Raw genomic sequence first — 19,805 nt, 5'->3', positions numbered from 1 at the left:
GTAACTAAATGACTGAAATTAGTGCTTGTGAATCTGTATTCTAGTGATTGTCTTGTGTCAGCTCATCCTAAATTCAGTTGCATATAAATGCAATTCAGTAATTAAACTGAATTAAATATCAGTTATAATTCAAAGAGTTTGTGACTTAGAAATAATTGATGGCCTTTCCTTGTTACTAGAGACAGGAACACTATTTCAGAAATCTAGAAAGCTCAGAAGGAAAGTAAGAAAATACAGAGTTGTCTATGGCGGGGCCAAAGTGGGAAGAAGCATGAAGTTTATAAGAATTTTCCTCAAGGGCTTGCCATTGCTTGTAAACAAGGGACAAGACACATAGAGAAGAGTTCTGTCCACTGACTTGCTTTACCGAGAGCAAGCATTTGGTTTTAGAAATGTTCTTTGGCATTCTTTGACTTGCGGAAAGTAGCCATTTATAAATTAAGGTGGAAAGCCAAGTGAGGCCTAATAACTTTAACAAGCAATTGGTGGGATTATTTCCTGTGGGCATTAAAAGCTCTCCATTTCACAGATATGGAAACTGAAGCAGAAGCAGAGGAGGTAAGGGGTTGTGTTCAAGTCAGTAGTAAATGGTCGTGCCAAATTTTAGACCAGTGCACTTATGTTTGGGAACCACTGTGCAGTGCCCCCCTGCCCTCACATTGCTCCAAAGCATATACAGGAATTGTAATGGCAACTTTACTTGTGAAAACAAAATATCATTAACAACTTAAATGTCTTGCTGCTACCTTAGAATACTTGGTAGCTAGTAAAAATTATAATGTACGTCTATATTAATGTGGGGAACGTTCATTATATGCTAAGAAGCAGGTTACCGAATAGTATATACATTATGGTCTCTTTTGTATAGAAAAAATTTGAGGTGTATAACGTATATATCACATGCACAAGTATAGAAAAAATGCTGTAAGTGGTGTACCTGGACGCTTTAAAATTTTCCCTTTAATATTTCTATATTTTCTAGATTATTACAAGTAAATGTTTTACAACAGAGTGGTTGGGAGGCTGGCAGTTAGGAAAGGGGAAGGAAAATGCTGAAAGGGTGTGGTAAGAATCAAGTGATTTATGTAATCGACTCACTGGGAAATCCATTCCTATATGAGTAAGTTAGCTCTAATTTTCCTTGGTGAGAATTCAGGGATTTTCTATGGCTTTCTCTTCTGATTTTTGTGACCCTCTGTTCTTTTTCAGTAACAGTGACAAGTAGCCAGAGCACTCCTGCCAAAGCCCCCAGAGTAAAGAGCAGTCCATCTATTTCTTCCCCATCGTCAGCAGCTTGTGCTCCAAGCTGTGCAGGAGACCTCCCTCTTCCTTCAAATACTCCCACCTTCTCTATTAAAACCCCTCCTGCCAAAGCCCGGTCTCCCATCAGCAGAAGAGGCTCTGTGTCCTCGGTCTCTCCCAAGCCACCCTCGTCTTTCAAGATGTCCATTAGAAACTGGATGACCCGAACACCATCCTCCTCACCACCCATCACGCCACCTGCTTCTGAAACCAAGATCACTTCTCCAAGAAAAGCCCTCATTCCTGTGAGCCTGAAATCATCCCAAGCAGTGGCTTGCTCTGAGTCCAGAAATCGAGTCAAGAGGAGGCTGGACTCAAGTTGTCTGGAGAGTGTGAAACAGAAGTGTGTGAAGAGTTGCAACTGTGTGACTGAGCTTGATGACCCAGTTGAAAAGCTTCATTTGGATCTGTGCTGCCTTGCTGGTAGCCAGGAAGACCTTGGTAAGGACTCTCTAGGTCCTCCCAAACCAAGCAAGATTGAAGGAGCTAGTATGAGTATCTCAGAGCCTCCTTCTCCCGCCAGTCCTTATGCTTCAGAAAGCTGCGGAACACTACCTCTTCCTTTGGGATCTTGTGGAGAAGGGTCTGAGGTGGTAGGCAAAGAGAACAGCTCCCCGGAGAATAAAAACTGGTTATTGGCCATGGCGGCCAAACGGAAGGCTGAGAATTCATCTCCCCGAAGTCCATCCTCCCAGACCCCCAATTCTAGGAGACAGAGTGGAAAGACTTCTCCAGGCCCGGTAAGTCGGCAGTGGTGGGAAGATGCATTTCCTAACTTGAAAGGAGCCAGTGAGAACATAGGTTCTCTAACTTGAGGAGGTCAAGCACAAATCCCTTCTCAGAAGTCAGGATTTTTTTTTTTTTTTTTTTTTTTCAGTAAATCTATTTATACCTAGGGTTGCCAGATTTAGCACATAAAAATTCAGGACAAATATTGTGTGGGACATATTTATACTAAAAATTCTTTATACTAAAAGGTTATTTGTTTGAAATTCAAATGTAACTAGGTGTTGCTGTATTTCATTATCTAGCAACCCGATTTACTCCCATTAAAATCCCTTCCGTGAAGGTCCATATCACTCAGCCCTGGTGTCTGTTTCCTCAAAGCCTTCATCATGCTCTAATATATCAATTCAAAAATATCTTCCCTCTTCTTTGTTTGGCATTATTCCCTCCCCACCCAACCCCTGCGTTTTTTGTTTTTTTTTCTTTTCCCCTTTCGCCAGCCCCTGGCAACCAGTTTTTATAGGTTCCCTCCCGTTTTTATAGATAAAACTGACATTCATGGGCACGTTACCAACATCCATGAATAGATTTCCAGTTTGGTCATTATGGTTTATGATTATTTCAAATACAGTGAAACTTAGATACTTAAAGCAATTTAAATGCAGAATCCTTCCAGATTTTTATGATTTTCCCCCCATTTTTTTACCGTCACCTTGCTCACACCAGTATTTTTGGCAATTCATCTATATCTATACTTTTTAAACATTCAGGTTAGTTTCACTTATCTTTTTAGGACTACTGTTTTCATTGACTGACACAATATTGAAGTTAAATAATTTCAAAAACACATATTGCTGCTAGAAGTAGGTTTGTGAACCTTAAAAAGCAAATGACCTATTGAAATGGTGGAGGGAGAAGTAGCTATGAGCATCGAGTGAGTATGGGCACAGGTCAGAGGGACTAGAAAGCTTCAGGTAATCAGTTTGCAAGGGGCGGGGGGGGGGGGGTAGGTTCACAAAGTTTCTGCTCTGATTCATAGTGGTTCTTGCTCTGTGTTAAGAAGGTGGTACAATGATTAAAATTCAATCTAAAAGCTGGAGAGCCTCAAGCCAGCTCTAGTTTAATAAGTGTTCATATCCCCCATCCTACTGTCCTGAAGCCTGTCCCATAATTTTAGGGAAAATAAACTAGAAATATTTTAAAGATTACTTAAAACACAGAATCCAACCAAGATCTTGCTACAGAACATGGGGAAAAAAAAACCGCTATCAGGAATCTTTTCTTTCTTCTCCTAAAATTATCTTTGTATCTGTTTTTTGCCCCTGACCAAAATCCTTTTTTTCCAGAACTGATCTCAGCTGTGTGTTATCAGAAAAATAATTTCAGTGAAAAATTGTTTTCACTAATGTGTACATTATAAAGGCTTTTAAAAATAGTGTGCCAGTCCCATATATTTCCGGTTTTATAATTTCAATCTTTGAAGCTAAAGTTTCTTTAGAAGGTTTTTCTTCTTTATGTGCATAATGATAAGACTTCCTCAGAAAAGGGTAGCAGCTGCCATTTGAGTCCCTGTCCCATTTGTAAATTGGGGGGGGGGGGGGAGGTGATTTACTCATTTCTTTCAAAGAGGAGGGTTATTATAGCCTTTGGGTCTTATCAGGAGGTTTAACTAGTAAATATTTTCAGTTCACATGAAAAATCTATGCCTTCCATTCTTACATACATCTGTTAAATTTTTATTAAATTCAGTACAAATCAGCCAAAAGAGACATTGCCCTCAAAGTATTTGGAACTTGAAAGCTGGCTGACTAAATAATCAAATTTCTAGGCATCCCAACTTAAAATACCCTCTACTGATAACTTGCTGAAGTAACAGCTAAACTTTATCTTAGAAAATCTCTGAAATCTAAACTTTCTTTTTCTAGGTCACTATTACTCCCAGCTCCATGAGGAAAATCTGTACATACTTCCATAGAAAATCTCAAGATGACTACTGTAGTCCCGAACAGTCAACAGAATTATAGATTCTAATCTGAGTGAGTTAACTGAACTCTGGCCCCTTAAAACAAGACAAAAAATACAACAGAGTGATTCAGTAACTCTGATCTTTAAGAAAGCTACCATTCTTTCATTTTCAGAGAAAAATCGTTTCAACTCTGAAGCTTACCTACTCTGGTTCTAAACTTATATGCAGCTTCCTTGGGGTGAATGCTGTGTTTAAATTCCACAAAGTAAGTTTGTCACTCTGTAACATTTTGAATGAGTAGTCTTCACTTTTTAAATTATGCCTCTTCTCTACAATAATGACATCCCAGCTCATAGAGGCAAAAAGTAAGACTTGTCTCTTGTTACTCTGAGACTGTGGGTGCACGGTGGAAAATATCTGCTGGTCACAGCAGGAGGCCTGTCTGTGAAGGCCAAGTGCTGAAGAAGTCTTCTGCTGGGGACCCCTGGATCTGTGCTGCCTAAAACAAATATAATTTCATTTAAAATTTATATAATCTTTTCACTACACTTTTGGTTTTTTGTTTTGTTTTGTTTTTAGTATGTGTAAAAATGTGATGTTCAGATAAGTACATTTATATTGATTCAGTGTTAAAATACAGTCTTCTTAAGTTAAAATCATCTTTATTTTCAGAGCAGTGATAAATGTCAACGCTTTGGAGAAACTAGGAGAACAACACTAGAAACCTTTACTTGGCCTTTTTCCCCCAAATATATCTCCCATATGAGACTATGACCCTTATATTTTTTACTAAGCAATTTACTATGTAGCAACCCAACATCATGTTCTATAAGAGGTTATGGTTTTGCCACTTACTAGACAAAGATACTTATAAAATCAATAGTCCTGCATGGAAGCTGGGGTGTGAAATCATCTTCAGTTCTCTAGGGGCTGCAAGTTTTTCAAAATATAAGTCATCAGATTTTAAGAAAAAGTAATCATCTCTGATTGATACTTTTATAAAAGAAGATAGGTCTGAACTGAAAACCCAGAACCTAAAAAACAACTCTTGGCTTTTTAACTTGATTTTTTGGATTTTCTGCATGTATATATATGAAAAAAACAAAAAACAGTGACCCTCTAGAATAGCCCTGAGCTGAAAAGTCATGGAAATTTCTCTAGATATTTAATGTAGAAGATGTTTAGATTGACTCTAAGTTAATAGTGTACAGAATATCTTGAGCATCTTCTCCTTTAACCAACAGTTACATGTCGATCATCTTGAACTGAACTGTTGTTTTATATTTGTCCCCTTTATAAGCTCATAGAAACAAGTTCCATGTACTTTCTATGTGCTACATCCTTAGAAGGGACTCCCCTAACAATCATGAAACTTGATTCATTTTATCCATAACCCTGAGAAATGTGTAGAGTTTATTCATATTTTTGTCATAATTTAAAAATCTGTTCTTAATGACAACTTTTTAATTCCTTTGCTTCCTATAAGTCAAGCTTGTAACAACCTGCACTACATATGTTGATTACGCGTGGTTTTCTCCAAGGAGAAAAATAAGTAAAGGGAAGCCACAGAATTGCTGTTTTTGAAACAAAGCACTCCATAGCATTAACTGAGTATTTAGGAATTCTACTTATAATTGGTGTTTGATTTTTGAATGTTAGGCTATGGGAAGGTGTTGCTTATGACCATATCTACTAATAATGATATCTGTCTCTTGCTTTGAACGCCAAGTGGGGGGGGGGGGGGAAGGATAACTAGATAATTACATTCTTTGTATCCTTGAACATCTAACAGCTCTGCTGAGTGAAATTGGGGTAAATGTGGCTGGCAGGAACTGTGCTGAGAGTCTACTGGCTGTAACACGTCCCACTTGGAAAACTAGTACTTCAAATGGGTGCCAAAGGTCAAATGTAATGAGATAATAATTATCCCTGCCTCTGTCAGTGTCAGACTTTGAGCTGATCCTGAATAATAAAGCTTTTTACCTTATCTGATATCCTTTTCTGAACTTTTTGCATTAACCTAGAAGCAGTCTACACAAAAGAACTATAGTAGTAATCAAGAATCCCTTCTACTTGTTCATTGAATAAAATTTGTTTATTCCCAAGGATATGATCTAGTTCAAGCTGAAAGAAGTTTTAATAAATATTGTCTTGCTTGGTCAGACCTTGAGCGCTTAAGATGGCTTGAATTACTTGATGAAGTAGGGTGGAGTGATGTAGTTCTTTTTCTAAACAAGTATTTCCAGCCCAAGCTTTTCCATTTGAATACACTCCAAGCATTATTGCTACAGTGCTGTATTACAGTTTCCTTTGGCTGTTTCATCACAGGCCCATAATTTACTTTTGTGAGGGTTGACTAATTAGTCCTTTAAAATGTTTCCTTTAATCTGGGCTGCACATTTAACTGATGATAAATCAAAACCATCTGTAGCTATCCCTGTTGGACTGGCAGAGGGTGAGTTCAGCTCACTACCCCATCTCTAGCCCTAAAAGCTTAAAACTTCACTAAGACTTTCGGGAAACCCAGTATAGGAGGCATTTTTTTAAAACCTCAGCTGGGCAGTATGGATGCCTGGAGATAACTCGTGTGTGTGTGTGTGTGTGTGTGTGTGTGTGTGTGTGTGTGTGTGTTGTTTAGTCCCCAGCTTGAAATTAGCCTATGGTCATGATCTTGTATAGGTCATATATCAGTTCAGCATGTGCTTTTTGAGAGCCTATCCTAGCAGATAAACTGCTACTCTCAGATCTATTTTTCCTGGACTTCCCTTCACACTGCTCATAAAGCAAAGGCTGAGTAGCCTCATAGAATGAGTTCACAACTAGGTAGCATGCGCAGCATTTTACAGCTGTGCATCAGAAGAGAGATTAGAGGAGAATGTCATGTTGGGGAAACTGAGTTGTCCTCCACATGGCAATTAAAGGGCTGAATATGGGTCCAGTGAGCTCTTGCTCATCAGCTCTCCCTACTTCTCAACAGGTCTCCATAGGAGGTTCTTTGGCTGCCTAGGTTTGGATCATGCCACATTGTGAACTAACTAACCATCACTCATTAAATTCTTGGGAATTATGGAAAACCCTGCTTTATGCATTATTAGCTCTTTAGATACTGGATAAAAGTTATGGGGAGGCCAAACACAACATTTTGCTGGACATGACGTGAGTCTAATGCCTCGTTAGATCTAGTGCTAGGAATACAAGCTCAGCATTGTTCTAAGGAACCCATTTTGTTGTCTAAAGTGGTAGAAAAGCCTTTTTTATTTCTGAGCTATGTTTAAATGCCTGTTAAAAAGTGCAAGGGTCGTTAGGGAATGTGGTGGGGTAAAGTCAGCCTTTTAAAAAAAATCACCTGAGCATATTAAGCAGCTTGTTCAGATCAGTATGCTTACAGCAAGTACATAGAACACAAATAAGAAGTATTATATTATTAAAGAATAGGCTTATTCCATCCCCAGATCTTACCCCTCCCATTTCCTGGCTAAGCCAAGAAAGAGGATTTCAAGGATATATAACCAGGTTCTTTATTTTGAATTTCAAAGGTTTAGTATTCCATTTATACTTCATTTCTCTTTAATTTCCTTAACTTGCCACATGCCCCTTCCTGTTTTGACATTCTAAATAATTTGTATTCAAGCCATTTTGTGGACTATGAATAGCACATTTCAAAGTGCCTTTGACTGGAAGGCTTTCAATTCAGTCAACATTTTATTCATCACCTGGGTGCCAAGCCCTGTGTGAGGCACCTGGTCTGCAGAGTTCTTCTCTTTATTTTCGGTTGTCAAAGGAGTCACTTTACCTGTGGCACTTCGGTAGACTAAAGTCAGCATTTGAGAGAAACAGGCAAAGATCGGATTTTCAAGTCCTTTGAGTGAAGTTGTTTGTGAGCAGCTGTAAATGTAGCAAGTGCTGTCTGGAAGCCACATAGACTGTTCCCTCCAGGAAGTTCATTCAACAGCTTCTTGGAGCACCTTAACTTTTCAAAGTAAAATGCTTTTCTCATGCATGGTTCTATTACATTCTTTACAATATTACGAATAATGGTTAAAAACATATTCTCTGTAGCCAAACTGCCTAGCTTTGAATCCAAGCCCTAGCTGTGTGATGTTGGGCAAGTTCCTTAACCTCTCTGTGAAGCGGTTTTTCTCGTTTGTAAAATGGGATTGTGTGGTTATTATAGGTATAGCTCTTGGGACAGTGCCTGGCACATAATAGCTAACATTTATTGAACAATTACTGTTAGCTATTATTCTCAAAGTAGAGAGAGCAAGATTCTATCCTTATTTAATAAATGGGCATAAAGGTTTAACTTTTTGTTTCTGAATCATTCCTGTTCATTCCCGTTCCACTAGAGCCATGGTCCTCAAAGGTATGGGAACTAAATAAGAATCACTTGGGAAGCTTTTTTTGTTGTTGTTAGTGTTGCTTCGGTCTTCTAGTCCTGACACTTTTCAAAAGGAGCAAATAGACCTCTGGGTGGGGGGACAAAACCCTCCAGTTTCACAGGTGTTTGATATTCATGAATCTTTCCCACCAGATACACATGAAAATTACAGAGGTTATTTCATATGTGGCCTCAGCCAATGCTCAAAGAGGTATAATTTGCAAATCTGTATCCTGCACTCCTAAGCAAGCCACGCATTTGCTCACACAGAGCCCATCCTCCCATTTCCTGACTGCTGCCCCCAGCTCTGCTATACTGTTTAACACGTGTTCACCCCTAGGGAGGAAGCCACAGCTGGCTCGCCATTAATGCCGACTCTTGATCACTTGTTAGGCTGTTGTGTTCCCTGGCCAGTGGGAAGGCAAATAAGACATGAAGCTCAAAGCAGGCCGTGTGGCTGTCTTAGTTGGATGCAAGATTCAAACATTTGACTGAGGAGTAATGTGTAGACTCTAGATTCTTTTTTCTCACTTAATGAGATTCTTCCCTGGGCTTCTGTTTGGTGCCAGTGATACCTGTTGCCAGTGTCACACCAGTGCCAAAATACCAGTCGTGAAGGTTTCAGACTCAACATTGGGGTTTCTCTTGGCATCTGAGCACCAGATTATGCTGCCACTGCCACTGTTCAAGACTCTGGTTTCCAAATGGGAACTTGTAGTTCTAGAATGGGGCATTCTTTTATTAGCTGGTATCTGCACCTCTGCAAACAGATGATCCCACCATGCTCAGCCCCCTTCATGGGTTGGTGCCAAAATTATCAATTCAAATGAAGATGATAAGGGCTACTTTTTTTTTCCTGTTATCAGCCTTTTAATCTTTCTTAATGTTTATTTTTGAGAGAGAGCGCAAGCAGGAGAGGAGCAGAGAGGGAGACACAGAATCCAAAACAGGCTGCAGGCTCTGAGCTGTCAGTGCAGAGCCCAGTGGCAGGGCTTGAACTCATGAACCGCGAGATCGTGACCTGAGCCAAAGTCAGCCACCCTGGGCGCCCCAGCCTACTCACTTTTAAAGTCATAGTGTAAAAGTACCGTAATTGTACAAATCAGCCCTTCCCCTAACAATATACTACCAGATAATATATGTTACTGAAACAACAAACTATAAATAAATTATCTGGCCTTGCTATGTTGACCTGTAGTTAGCAAATATTGTCATAACACATCATTCAATAATCATTCCAAACCACTCTTCCCCTTTTCAATTTCTTTTCTACCTTTTTTCTATAACCTACAGTGCACTCACAATATTCCAAGAATTATTTAATAAGAAGCATAATATGGCTTATTAAGCATAACGGTGAAATAGTAATGATACAGGAACTGAAATAATTAAAACTAAAATCCAGTAAGGCATTGTTGCCTCTGTAATGGGTCGTTGTTTGGACCACCAGTTGATGTCGAGTTGGAAATGCTGCTTCCTCAAAAGCCTTATTGAATTTAGATAACTTTATGTGGAAGTAAGAGACTCAGAGCCCAAAAATCACTGTCTTTACAAGGGTTGACTTAACAGACAAGTCGAAGCGAATGTTAATAACTTCAGGGTAGGGGTAAGGAGAGAATGGCAATGCTAAACATTTCTCAGCTCCCTAATGAGGCGATTAGGTATTGGCCTTGAAGTGTTGAACCTGTAATTAAGTTTCTGGCTTTGGAAAACTAGGTCTTAAAACCAAGAGATACAAGCAACAAAGTCTGGAATCCTATATGGAGAGTCTAGAGGATAAGGAAAATTAGAACGTGGTTTTTTGACGATTGGGAATGGTTTCTGTTGCAGCCAACTCTCTTGTACAACAAGTTTCACAAGAGGGTGCCATTTAGAGCAGCTTGTTAATTTGAGCTATCCTCTGGTGTCCTCTTGCCTTCCTGTTTACTTTGACAGTATTTCTAGTCCCATTCACTTTTTCCTTCTTCATGTTATGTTGCCCACTGAACTCTGTTGAATAGTGCTTAAAGTCAGGGCTGTGTATTTGATTCCCAGATGGGCCAATTCACTTCACCCTGTCCTGTGGCCACAGGCGGCATCCCACTTGCCTACCCTAGCCAGCTGCTCCAGCAAGGAGCGAGAAAAGTATTTAGGCTCAGTATAAACACTGGAGACAAACTCATAGAATATCTCCTCACTACATTTTGAAAGCCTGTCTTTCTCCTTAAAGACCAAGTTTATAAACCTCTTTTGACCAAATTTATATAGATTGTTTCATGTAATACACAAAATTGCCCTATAGGTAGGTATAATTTGTTATCCACATTTTGACAGATAAAGAAACTAAAGTACAAAGAGGTTAAGTAATCAGCCCAAGGACACATAGCCAGCACTTTGTGGATTTGGTCTGACTCAAAGCCCACAGTCTTAATTCCCATACTATAATGCCTCACAGAAAGAAACTTGTCCCTGGCCCTCTATTAATCAAATACACGCTTTCTATTTTGCACACTTAGAAGAACTCTCAAAATGTTCCAAATATATTTTCTCTTTGAGTAATAAATGAAAAAATGTTACTTCTTGGAGAGGAAACCATTCTTAACTACCAGAGGAAGGTGATGCGCAGCACTAGAAGCTAGCATCAGTACCGATAATGTGTGTTAATAGGAACCTGAGATTAACACGATTGAAGGTTGGAAAAAAGGAGCGAAGAATTCTGAACAAAATTCTTCAGAAAAGAAAAGTAGAGAAAGGCTTGCTCACAAATGTAGGGGAGAGACTGAAGAATGGAGATGAGGATATACATACCCTCCGACCCAGCAATTTCACCCCTGTACTCTAGGGAAGGTCACATGCCCAGGGCACGAAAACGGAGATGGTCAGAGCGGCATTGTTTACACTGGCCAAAGCCTGGAAACAACCCAGATAACCAGCCAGGGTAGAATGGGTGAACTTGGATACTCATGATAGAACACTATGTAACCATGAAATGAAAAAGAATAAACTAGCTACACATAGCAAGAATGAGTGTTAGAACGGTGAGCAGAAGAAACAAGCAAATGCAGGTGATATGATTTTGTTCATGTCAAGTGTTAACAAAAAATGCAATACTGAACTAGTATGGAAACGTACATACATGGGCGGTAAAAGGCCAAACAAGGATCATGATCGCAATAAATCAAGACGGTGGATCCCTCTGGAAGGTTGTATACTTGGGAAGTAACAGGGGGACTTCCTAGGATGTGGCAAGGTTCTCTCTTCCCCAGCTTGGTGGTCACATGGGTGTTTGCTTTATAATTATGTCTTGCATTTATGTTATACACATATTTCTGGATGTTTTATGATTCATGTTTTTAAAGGCTTTTGAAAAGGAATGAAGATTAAATAGTTCTATAGAGAAGATTAGGCAAGATGTGGGGATAGAGAAATTCTAGATAGATTTTGATAATAACAATTATTCAAATGGAATAAACTACTAGGGAAGTCTGTGGGATCTTTTTAATACTCTGTAAGGAAAAAGGAGAATCCTCTGTTCCCTCAAAGCAGAAGGATGAACTGACTTGCATTCACTATATTCATTCAGTTTAAAAGAAAAGAACTGATCCTTTAGCAAACCATGCAATTGCTCAGATATAGGGTTGGGATTTCCATAATTGGAACTGAGCCAGAAGCTAGCAAGTAGGACGAGTTAGAAGAGAAGGTCCTGCAGCATTTGACCTTCTAAAAGTTTCACACTAAGTACATTTCTTTTTTTTTTCCTTCTTCCCCACTCATATTTTCTTTCTCTTTCCAAGATTTGTCATCAAATCAAGACAGAAATGGGCCATGGAAATCAAATTCTTACTTTCAAATGAAGAAACTGGCCTGGGGAAGTTAACCAGTTTGACTAAGGTCACAAAACTAGATAGTGGCAGAATCCGTTCTGGCACCCCACATTCTTTGTACCCTAGTCTTCCTGATCTACTAGCCATTTCTCTGCATACCATTTTTAAGATCCAGTTCGAACCCTCCCTCCTTCCTATAAGAGGTATTCACAGATTTTCCTAAATAAACCTTCCTTCCACTCAGCCTCATGCGTGGTGCCTTGTTTTAATGCCCTCAGTAGTGCTTATCACATTTGTCTCAGAATTATTTCTGTCTTCCCTCCACCAGATTGTATCCTCCTAAATGTCAAATTGGTCTAATTCATTTCTACATACCCAGCGTTAGGCTCGTCGGAGCCAATTATTAAATACTCAGGAATTTTGTGAGCTGGTCGTTAAAATGTAGGTAGCTGGAAATCTGTCCTGGTGAGAGTCTTTGCACCGTGGAGCAAACAAAAGCTGCAAATCAGGGCTTTCCCCACCCCACCCCCACCCCCCAGGGAGCCAGGTTACCAGCACATCACTGTACGAATCCCACCACCACCAGCAGCCACCTCTAGACTTGCTGTGATGCAGAGCAGTCGCAAGGAGCACGAAGAAGGAAGCATCCAGTACAAGTGAAGACCAAAAAGTAACAAGAATTCAAAAAGCATCAGTTCAGGAGCCCAAGGAAGAGAATGTTTTGAGAAATAGGTGATTCATTCTGCAGACAAGTCAGGAAGATGAGAGCTTGAATAAGGCCAGCACATCTTTGTCCTCAAGAGCTTTTTCAGTAGCATAATAAGGATGAGATGTGGCTGGGAATGAAAAGATGGGGGTGGTTAGGAAATAGGCGGTGAATGTAGATGCCTTTAAAAAAAAATGGCAGTCTTCCTTATTAAGCAGCTATTTCTGAATACCTACTGTGTGTCAAGCCTTGCACTAAACAAAGATGACATACAGGCCCATCTTCAAGCTGCTCCCCGGTGCTTAGGGCAGACAAGAGAACATTGAACACGCTGTGGTGAGGGCTCTGATGAAGACAGATGTGGGGCCTGTGGGAGCACATCAGACTGAGCCTGTGCATTCAGGGAAAGTTTCATACCAAAGCTGACCGAGCTGAGCCTTAGAGAAGAAACATTTTCTAGATGGTAAGTGAAGGAGGGACATTCCTCACAAAGGAAATAGTGGTCTGAGGGCATGAGGAAGAGTGGCGTGTCTGAGGAACTCTTGAGTAGTTCCCTTTCCTGTTAGAGCTGAAGCAGAGGGAACATATAAAACACCAGCAGGAGATGAGGCTGCAGAGGCTCGGCATAGACACCCCTACAGTGCCGCCATACTGAGTTTGAACTTTATGTCAAAGGCCCTGGACAGCCACTGAATGACTAAGCAGGGGATAAGCACAACCGTTTTTTTGTTTTTTTGTTTTTTTTTTATTTTAGAAAGATGATTCTGGTAGCAATGTGGAGGGTCCGTTGGAAAGGGACCAGACGTCAGGCAGTTCACCCAGTCAGAAGTGAAGTAATGGGAGTGCATAACAAGGATATTGCCGATTTGAGAGATACTCCTGAAATGGCAAACTAGTGTTTTCATAAGTGGGTAAAAGAGAAATCATGAATCCCGGGATCCTGGCACTGGCAATGGGGTAACAGTGGTATCATTTGGGGAAGGGAGATAACAGAGGTGATAGGATTATAAGATTGTTTTCCTTGGGGACACCTAATGGACAGCCACTGGAGATGCCCCATCGGTAGTTGCATGTATACAATTGGAGCTCTGGAGAGCCGTCTGGAGTGGAAAGGATTTTTGGTGTGAAAAGAATAGTTTGAAGGGGAGCTCACAGAGATCAGCCAGAAAGACAATGTGTAGCATGGTAGCTCTCAAACGAGCAAGTTTTTGATTCAGTTTTTGATTCAGGGTGTCTGAGGTGGGACCTGAAAAACACGCATTTCTAACAAGTTCCCATACTGTGCTGATGTGATGCTGCTGGTCTGGGAATCACACTTGGAGAACCGTCAGTATAAAGAAAAGCCAGCATTTGGGGGTGATTAAAGAAAGAAGTGACAGAAGTGAGTGAGGAGGAGTCATTTTAGGAAGAGATGGTCAGGGTAACGTTTCGGGAAACAAAATTGAATAAAGTCAGGCAAGATGAAGAACAAATAACGTCAACTGCATTTGGCAATTTAGAGGATCCTACTGGAGCCAAGTGGGAGTATCAGGGAGAAAGGGGGAGATGGTCATTGTAGTTTACTCTCCAAGGAGTCTGACTGAGAAAAGTGAGAAAGGATAGATGCTGGGGGGCAGGTCATGATCAGGAAAAGATCGGCTGATGGGAAAAATGGAGTAAACGTATAGCTAGGCAAAAGGAGGGTGTGGAAAAGAGAAGGAAAAGGAACAAATGCTTTGAGTGCCTAATCTGTGCCAGGCTCTACGCTAGGCTCTTTAATAAATACAACCCTTTAAGTGGATTATTATTATTTCCATTTTACAGAGAAAGAAACTAAACCTCTAAATTTAAATAATTTGCCCATAGAAGATAACCAGTAGTAAAGGAGGGATTTAAATCCCAGCCTCCAAAGCCAGTTCACATGGACATGGCTGGAAATAACCATTATGAGAATTACAGTGTCTTCCCTCCCTAGAGAATGGAGACCAGGACACTGCAGCCCAGTTAAGCCCTTAGAATGACCCAGGGCTATGGTAAATGTTGTCTAGAGGGAAGCTATATGGGAGCTGATTCAATAAGAAATGAGGCAGGAGAAGATAGAATTCCCTGAGATTCTAGATATTCACTGGGACTTCTGCGGCGATGCCTTTGGTCTCTGATCTACATTGACCAAAAATAATGAAGAGTCAGAGTTGAAATGCACATACGTCCAATTAGGAGTGAACAAAAGTTGACTTAAAAGATTGCTGAACTGCAGCAGGAGCTCTGATGAAAGTCAACTGACTTTGTGCAGAGTTAATGATCATCTTATGATGAGACATGATATAATGTCTCACCCAGATTGCCTAATCTTGACTGCTACTTGCGAATTCTGTGACTTTCTGCAATTTACTTCATCTTTCTGAGCCCCCATTTGCTCACCAGGTGAGAGAAGTATTCACAGTATTGTCCTCATTGTTATTGGGTAGGGGTTGAATGAGTCAGTATGTGTCAAGTGCCTAGACAAGTGCAAGATGTGTGCTAAGTCTTAACTTTTTGTAACTTCCGGGATGGCAAAATTCCTACCTTGAAGAGCACGCAGTGGGGAAGAGAATCAGACACACATGCTCTTAATGGGATGGTTTGTCAAGGGCTCAGGTACACAGGAAGCTGGTCAGTTTCCAGCAGAGCTCAGCAATCTGGTAGCAGAGGCAAAGAAAGCTGAGCTGGGGATTAGCCAGGATGGGAAGGCAGCAGCAAGGAAGCACCCAGGGAAGAATAAAGAAAGGGATCCATGAGCACTCTGGGACAGCCAGTAGGTCCAGGCTGGATATGGAGGAAGTGGGAGATTCTGGGGACGGTGGAGGAAGAAATACCTCGACAGGTGGAAAAAAAGTCGCTTAGGTTGTGGTCCAAGTAGGGCTGTGAGAATTTGAGATGACAGGGGCCATTCTGGTGCCCATCTCCAAATCACGTTCATCACAGTGACTCATAGGTTGGGCAGAATTTAGTCGTGTAGTTTTTCAAAATGATGGTGAACCCAGGGTATCTGAAGGGTCCCCCTCACCTCACAGGGATGCAGTGGCCAAGAAAGCTGTGAGGCAGGCATTAAGCCACTGAGGAGGATAAGAGTGCAGGAAATCAGGATACGGTTGGATGGACAAGGTGGCCAGTAAGATGGGATGCTGTGCCCAAGAGGGATGGGGGAGCATGGTCTGGGGAAACAACGGGAACTTGGAGAATGCCAGGTTGTTCTCCTGACCTTGAAAACCAGGGGAGGGAGAGAAACTGCCCTCTCTGGAGAGGGCCAGAGGGCAGAGCAGGGCAGGTGTTCATTTAGGACAAGAAGGTGGAAAGAGTGTGTGTTGAAAAGGTGGGGAAGGTAAGGAAGTGTGTTCACCGGTTAACACGCTGTACCATCCAGGGGCAAGGAGACACATGTTCAAAGGCCTAGAAACAGTTAAGTAAAGCCCCGTCCTGTGGTAGGATTACTGCCTGGCAGGAGGTGAGAGTCAGAGGCCAGGCCATGCAGCTCTGCCTGGGCCCACCACGCCAGGACAGGACCCTGCCAGAAGAAAGAACCGTGGCCTCCTGGGTCAGTGCACTCAGCCTATTTCTGTACATTCAGGCTGCTGAGTAATGGCTCCAAAGGCAGTGCCAGCATCTCACAGGGCGCAAGGGGAAAGTGAGAAGTAGGGCTTGGCACCTTATTTTGGGACCTGCCGTCACAGGCCCAGCCCTCCAGTTCTGTACAGTTCTCACTGTGAGTCTGGATGACCAGCCCTGCAGGTCTGGCTGAGATGCCCAGGCAGCCCTCAAGAAAGAAGAGTTGTGCGGTTTCCCCAAAGAGAGAGAATTCTGAGTACTTACTCCCTGAAGGAGAATTGCCAGTCATTCCAATTGGTCAGCCCACTAGGCTAGTGCCTCAGCTTGAAGACCCTCAGAAGTGAATCCTCAGAAGTGAATCTTCTCTCCCTGCTCACATGGTCTTCTAAATACCATAAAATGACAATGACCCTGCTCTAAACCTGAGGTATCAAGGTGTGTAGTTTGAGCCAGAGTGTTCTTTGAGCAAGATTCCAAAGGGGTTGGGGGGAGTGGGGGAAGCGGAATCCACCTGTCCTCTCCCAGCCAGTCCCCTGTGTGTCTCTGGTGATGTACATGTGTGACTGCCAGCTAGGGCTAGGGCTCAGTCTAACGTGGGGACAGTTACACATATACAGAGGTCAAACCTGTGATCCCATGAGCACAGGGCTCTAGCAACTTGCACTAACTGGCCCTGAGAGCCCTTGGGACAAGACTTTGGGTTAGTTGCTGCTGAACAGATATGTCCGAAGACTCCCCTGGAGATACTTGTGGCTCCTTTATTGTAAATCTGGTTGCCTCAAACCCTCCAACCTCCCTTAGATCCATTCAAGGCCCCCAAGTCTGGACTCTAGGTGAATCCCCATTAGTATCTTGACTTCCTCTATACCTCCCCCTTTTCTTTAAAAAAAATTTTTTTAAGTTTATTCATTTTTCAGAGACAAAGCGTGAGTGGAGGAGGGGCAGAGAGAGAGGGAGACACAGCATCCGAAACAGGCTTCAGGCTCTGAGCTGTCAGCACAGAGCCTGACGCAGAGTTCGAACTCACAACGTGAGATCATGACCTGAGCAGAAGTCAGCCACTCAACTGACTGAGCCACCCAGGCGCCCTTGTGAAAGGCGCCCCCTTTTCTTAAAAAGTAAACCCTGTTCACTTCTTGGGATTTCTTATGAATTCAAGTTTCTTTTCTTATATTAAATACTCCTAAGAAATAAAGGACTTGGTATCCAACAGGTTTGAGTGGTTTGCAGTAAACTCAAGAACTCTGCAGCACAGTAGGGATTAGAGCCCAATGGGGGCTCTGCCTCTTTCAGTTGACCCACCCCCTGCCTGCTTGCCTCTGGATTTGTGCCAATCTAAGAACCAAACCATGGATGGCCACAGGTATGGGTTCCTTCTCCATCACCGCCATCTGTCTCTCTGTGACAGGCTTGGACATCACTGCATCAGGTAGAGATTATCATACTAGGGGAACTTTTCTGACACAGACCTCTGGCAACTGCTTTCTACTCTTTCTACGAGTTTGACTTCTTTTTTTTCTTTTTTTAGTTTTTAGATTCCACATGCAGTATTTGTCTTTATCTGCCTTCCCTTAGCAAAATGCCCTCAAGCCCTCAAGTTCCATCCATGCTGTAAGACGTCCTTTTTTCCTTATGGCTGAGTAATATTCCATTATATATATCTTCTTTATTCATTCATCTATTGATGGACACTTGTTTCCATACCTTGACTATTGTGAATAATGCTACAATGAGCATAGGAGTGCAGATAATGCTTCAAGATCCTGTTTTCCTTTCTTTTGGAAAAATAATCAGCAGTGGGATTGTTGCATCAAATGGGAGTTCTATTTTTAAATTTTTTGAGGAGCCTCCATATTGTTTTCCGTACTAACTACAACAATTTATATTCCCACCAACAGTGTACAAGGGTTCCCTTTTCCCTACATCCTCTTCAGTACTTGTTATGTCTTATCTTTTTGATGATAATCTTTCTAACAGTAACCGGCATGAGGTGCTATCTTAATTGTGGTTTTGATTTGTATTTCTCTGATAGTTAGTGATGCTGAGTACTTTTTCATGTATTTATTGACCATCTGTATATCTTTGGGGAAATGTCTATTCAGTTCCTCCGCCCATTTTTTAATTGAATTGTTTGGGGTGTTTTGTTTTGTTTTTGCTATTGAGTTGTGTGTGAGTTCTTTATATATTTTGGATATTACCCCTTATCAGATATATGATATACAAATATTTTCTCCTGTTCAGTAGGTTGCCTTTTCCTTTTGTTAATGGTTTCCTTTGCTCTTCAGAAGCTTCTTAGTTTGATGTAGTCTCACTTGTTTATTTTTGCTTTTGTTGTCTTTGCTTTTGGTGTCAAATTAAAAACATCATTACCAGACCAGTGTCAAAGAGCTTGCCCTCTATGCTTTCTTCTAGGAATCTTATGGTTTCAGGTCTCATGTTTAAGTCTCTCATCTATTTGACTTGATGTTTGTATATGGTGTAAAATAGGAGTCTAGTTTCATTCTTTTGCATGTGGCTACCTAGTTTTCCTAGCACTCTTTATTGAAGAGACTGTGCTCCCCATTATATATCCTTGGCTCCTTTGTTGAACTGTAATTGACCATATATGCATGGGTTTATCTCTGGACTGTCTATTCTATTCCCATTGATCTATGTGTCTGTTTTTATGCCAGTACTATATTGTTTTTGATTACTATAGCTTTGTAATACAGTTTTAAATCAGGAAGTGTGACGCTTCCTGCTTTGTTCTTCTTTCACAACATTTCTTTGGCTCTTTGGGGTCTTCTGTGGTTCCATATAAATTTTAGGATTGTTCTATTTTTGTGAAAAATTCCATTGGAATTTTGATAGGGATTGCATTGAATCTGTAGATTCCCTTGGGTAGTACAGACATTTTAACATTAATTCTTCTAATCCATGAATATGAAATATCTGTCCATTTATTTATTTCCTTGATATCTTTCATCACTTATAGTTTACAGCATATGGATTATTCACCTCCTTGGTTAAATTTATTCTTAGGTATTTTATTATTTTGATGTAATTGTAAATGGAGTGGTTTTCTTAATTTCCCTCTGATCATTATTAGTGCATAGAAACGACTGATTTTTGTATATTGATCTTTATTGAATTTGTTTATTAGTTCTTACAGTTGTTTAGTGGAGTCTTGGTGGGGGGGGGTCTATATATAATATCATGTCATCTGCGAATAGAGACAGTTTTACTTCTTTCGTACTGATTCAGGTGTCTTATTTCTTTTTCTTGCCTAATTGCTCTGGCTAGGACTTCTAACACTGTGTTAAATTACAGTACTGAGAGTGAGCATCCTTGTCTTGTTCCTAATCTTAATGGAAAAGCTTT

General features: G+C 41.0%; 1 protein-coding gene across 7 annotated transcripts in view; it reads left to right on the top strand.

Moving 5' to 3' along the window:
• DTL (denticleless E3 ubiquitin protein ligase homolog) overlaps positions 1 to 12,419 on the top strand; it is a 48,668-nt gene extending 36,249 nt beyond the window's left edge. For 3 of the 7 annotated variants that reach the window (XM_042924938.1, XM_042924943.1, XM_042924944.1), the window contains exons 14-15: positions 1,210 to 2,042; positions 3,954 to 5,986. In XM_042924938.1, coding sequence (XP_042780872.1) covers positions 1,210 to 2,042; positions 3,954 to 4,052 — 932 coding nt within the window. In that variant the 3' untranslated portion in view covers positions 4,053 to 5,986. Of the gene's footprint in view, positions 1 to 1,209; positions 2,043 to 3,953; positions 5,987 to 12,145 lie in introns of those variants that run through there. The other 4 variants (XR_006198767.1, XM_042924942.1, XM_042924940.1 and 1 more) reach the window with 4 other exon arrangements.
• Positions 12,420 to 19,805: the final 7,386 nt, after the last annotated feature.

The sequence above is a fragment of the Panthera leo genome, chromosome F3 (assembly GCF_018350215.1).
Source record: "Panthera leo isolate Ple1 chromosome F3, P.leo_Ple1_pat1.1, whole genome shotgun sequence".
Classification (NCBI taxonomy): domain Eukaryota; kingdom Metazoa; phylum Chordata; class Mammalia; order Carnivora; family Felidae; genus Panthera; species Panthera leo.
Note: the sequence above shows the minus strand (reverse complement) of the source record. Positions and strands in the feature narration are given on the sequence as shown.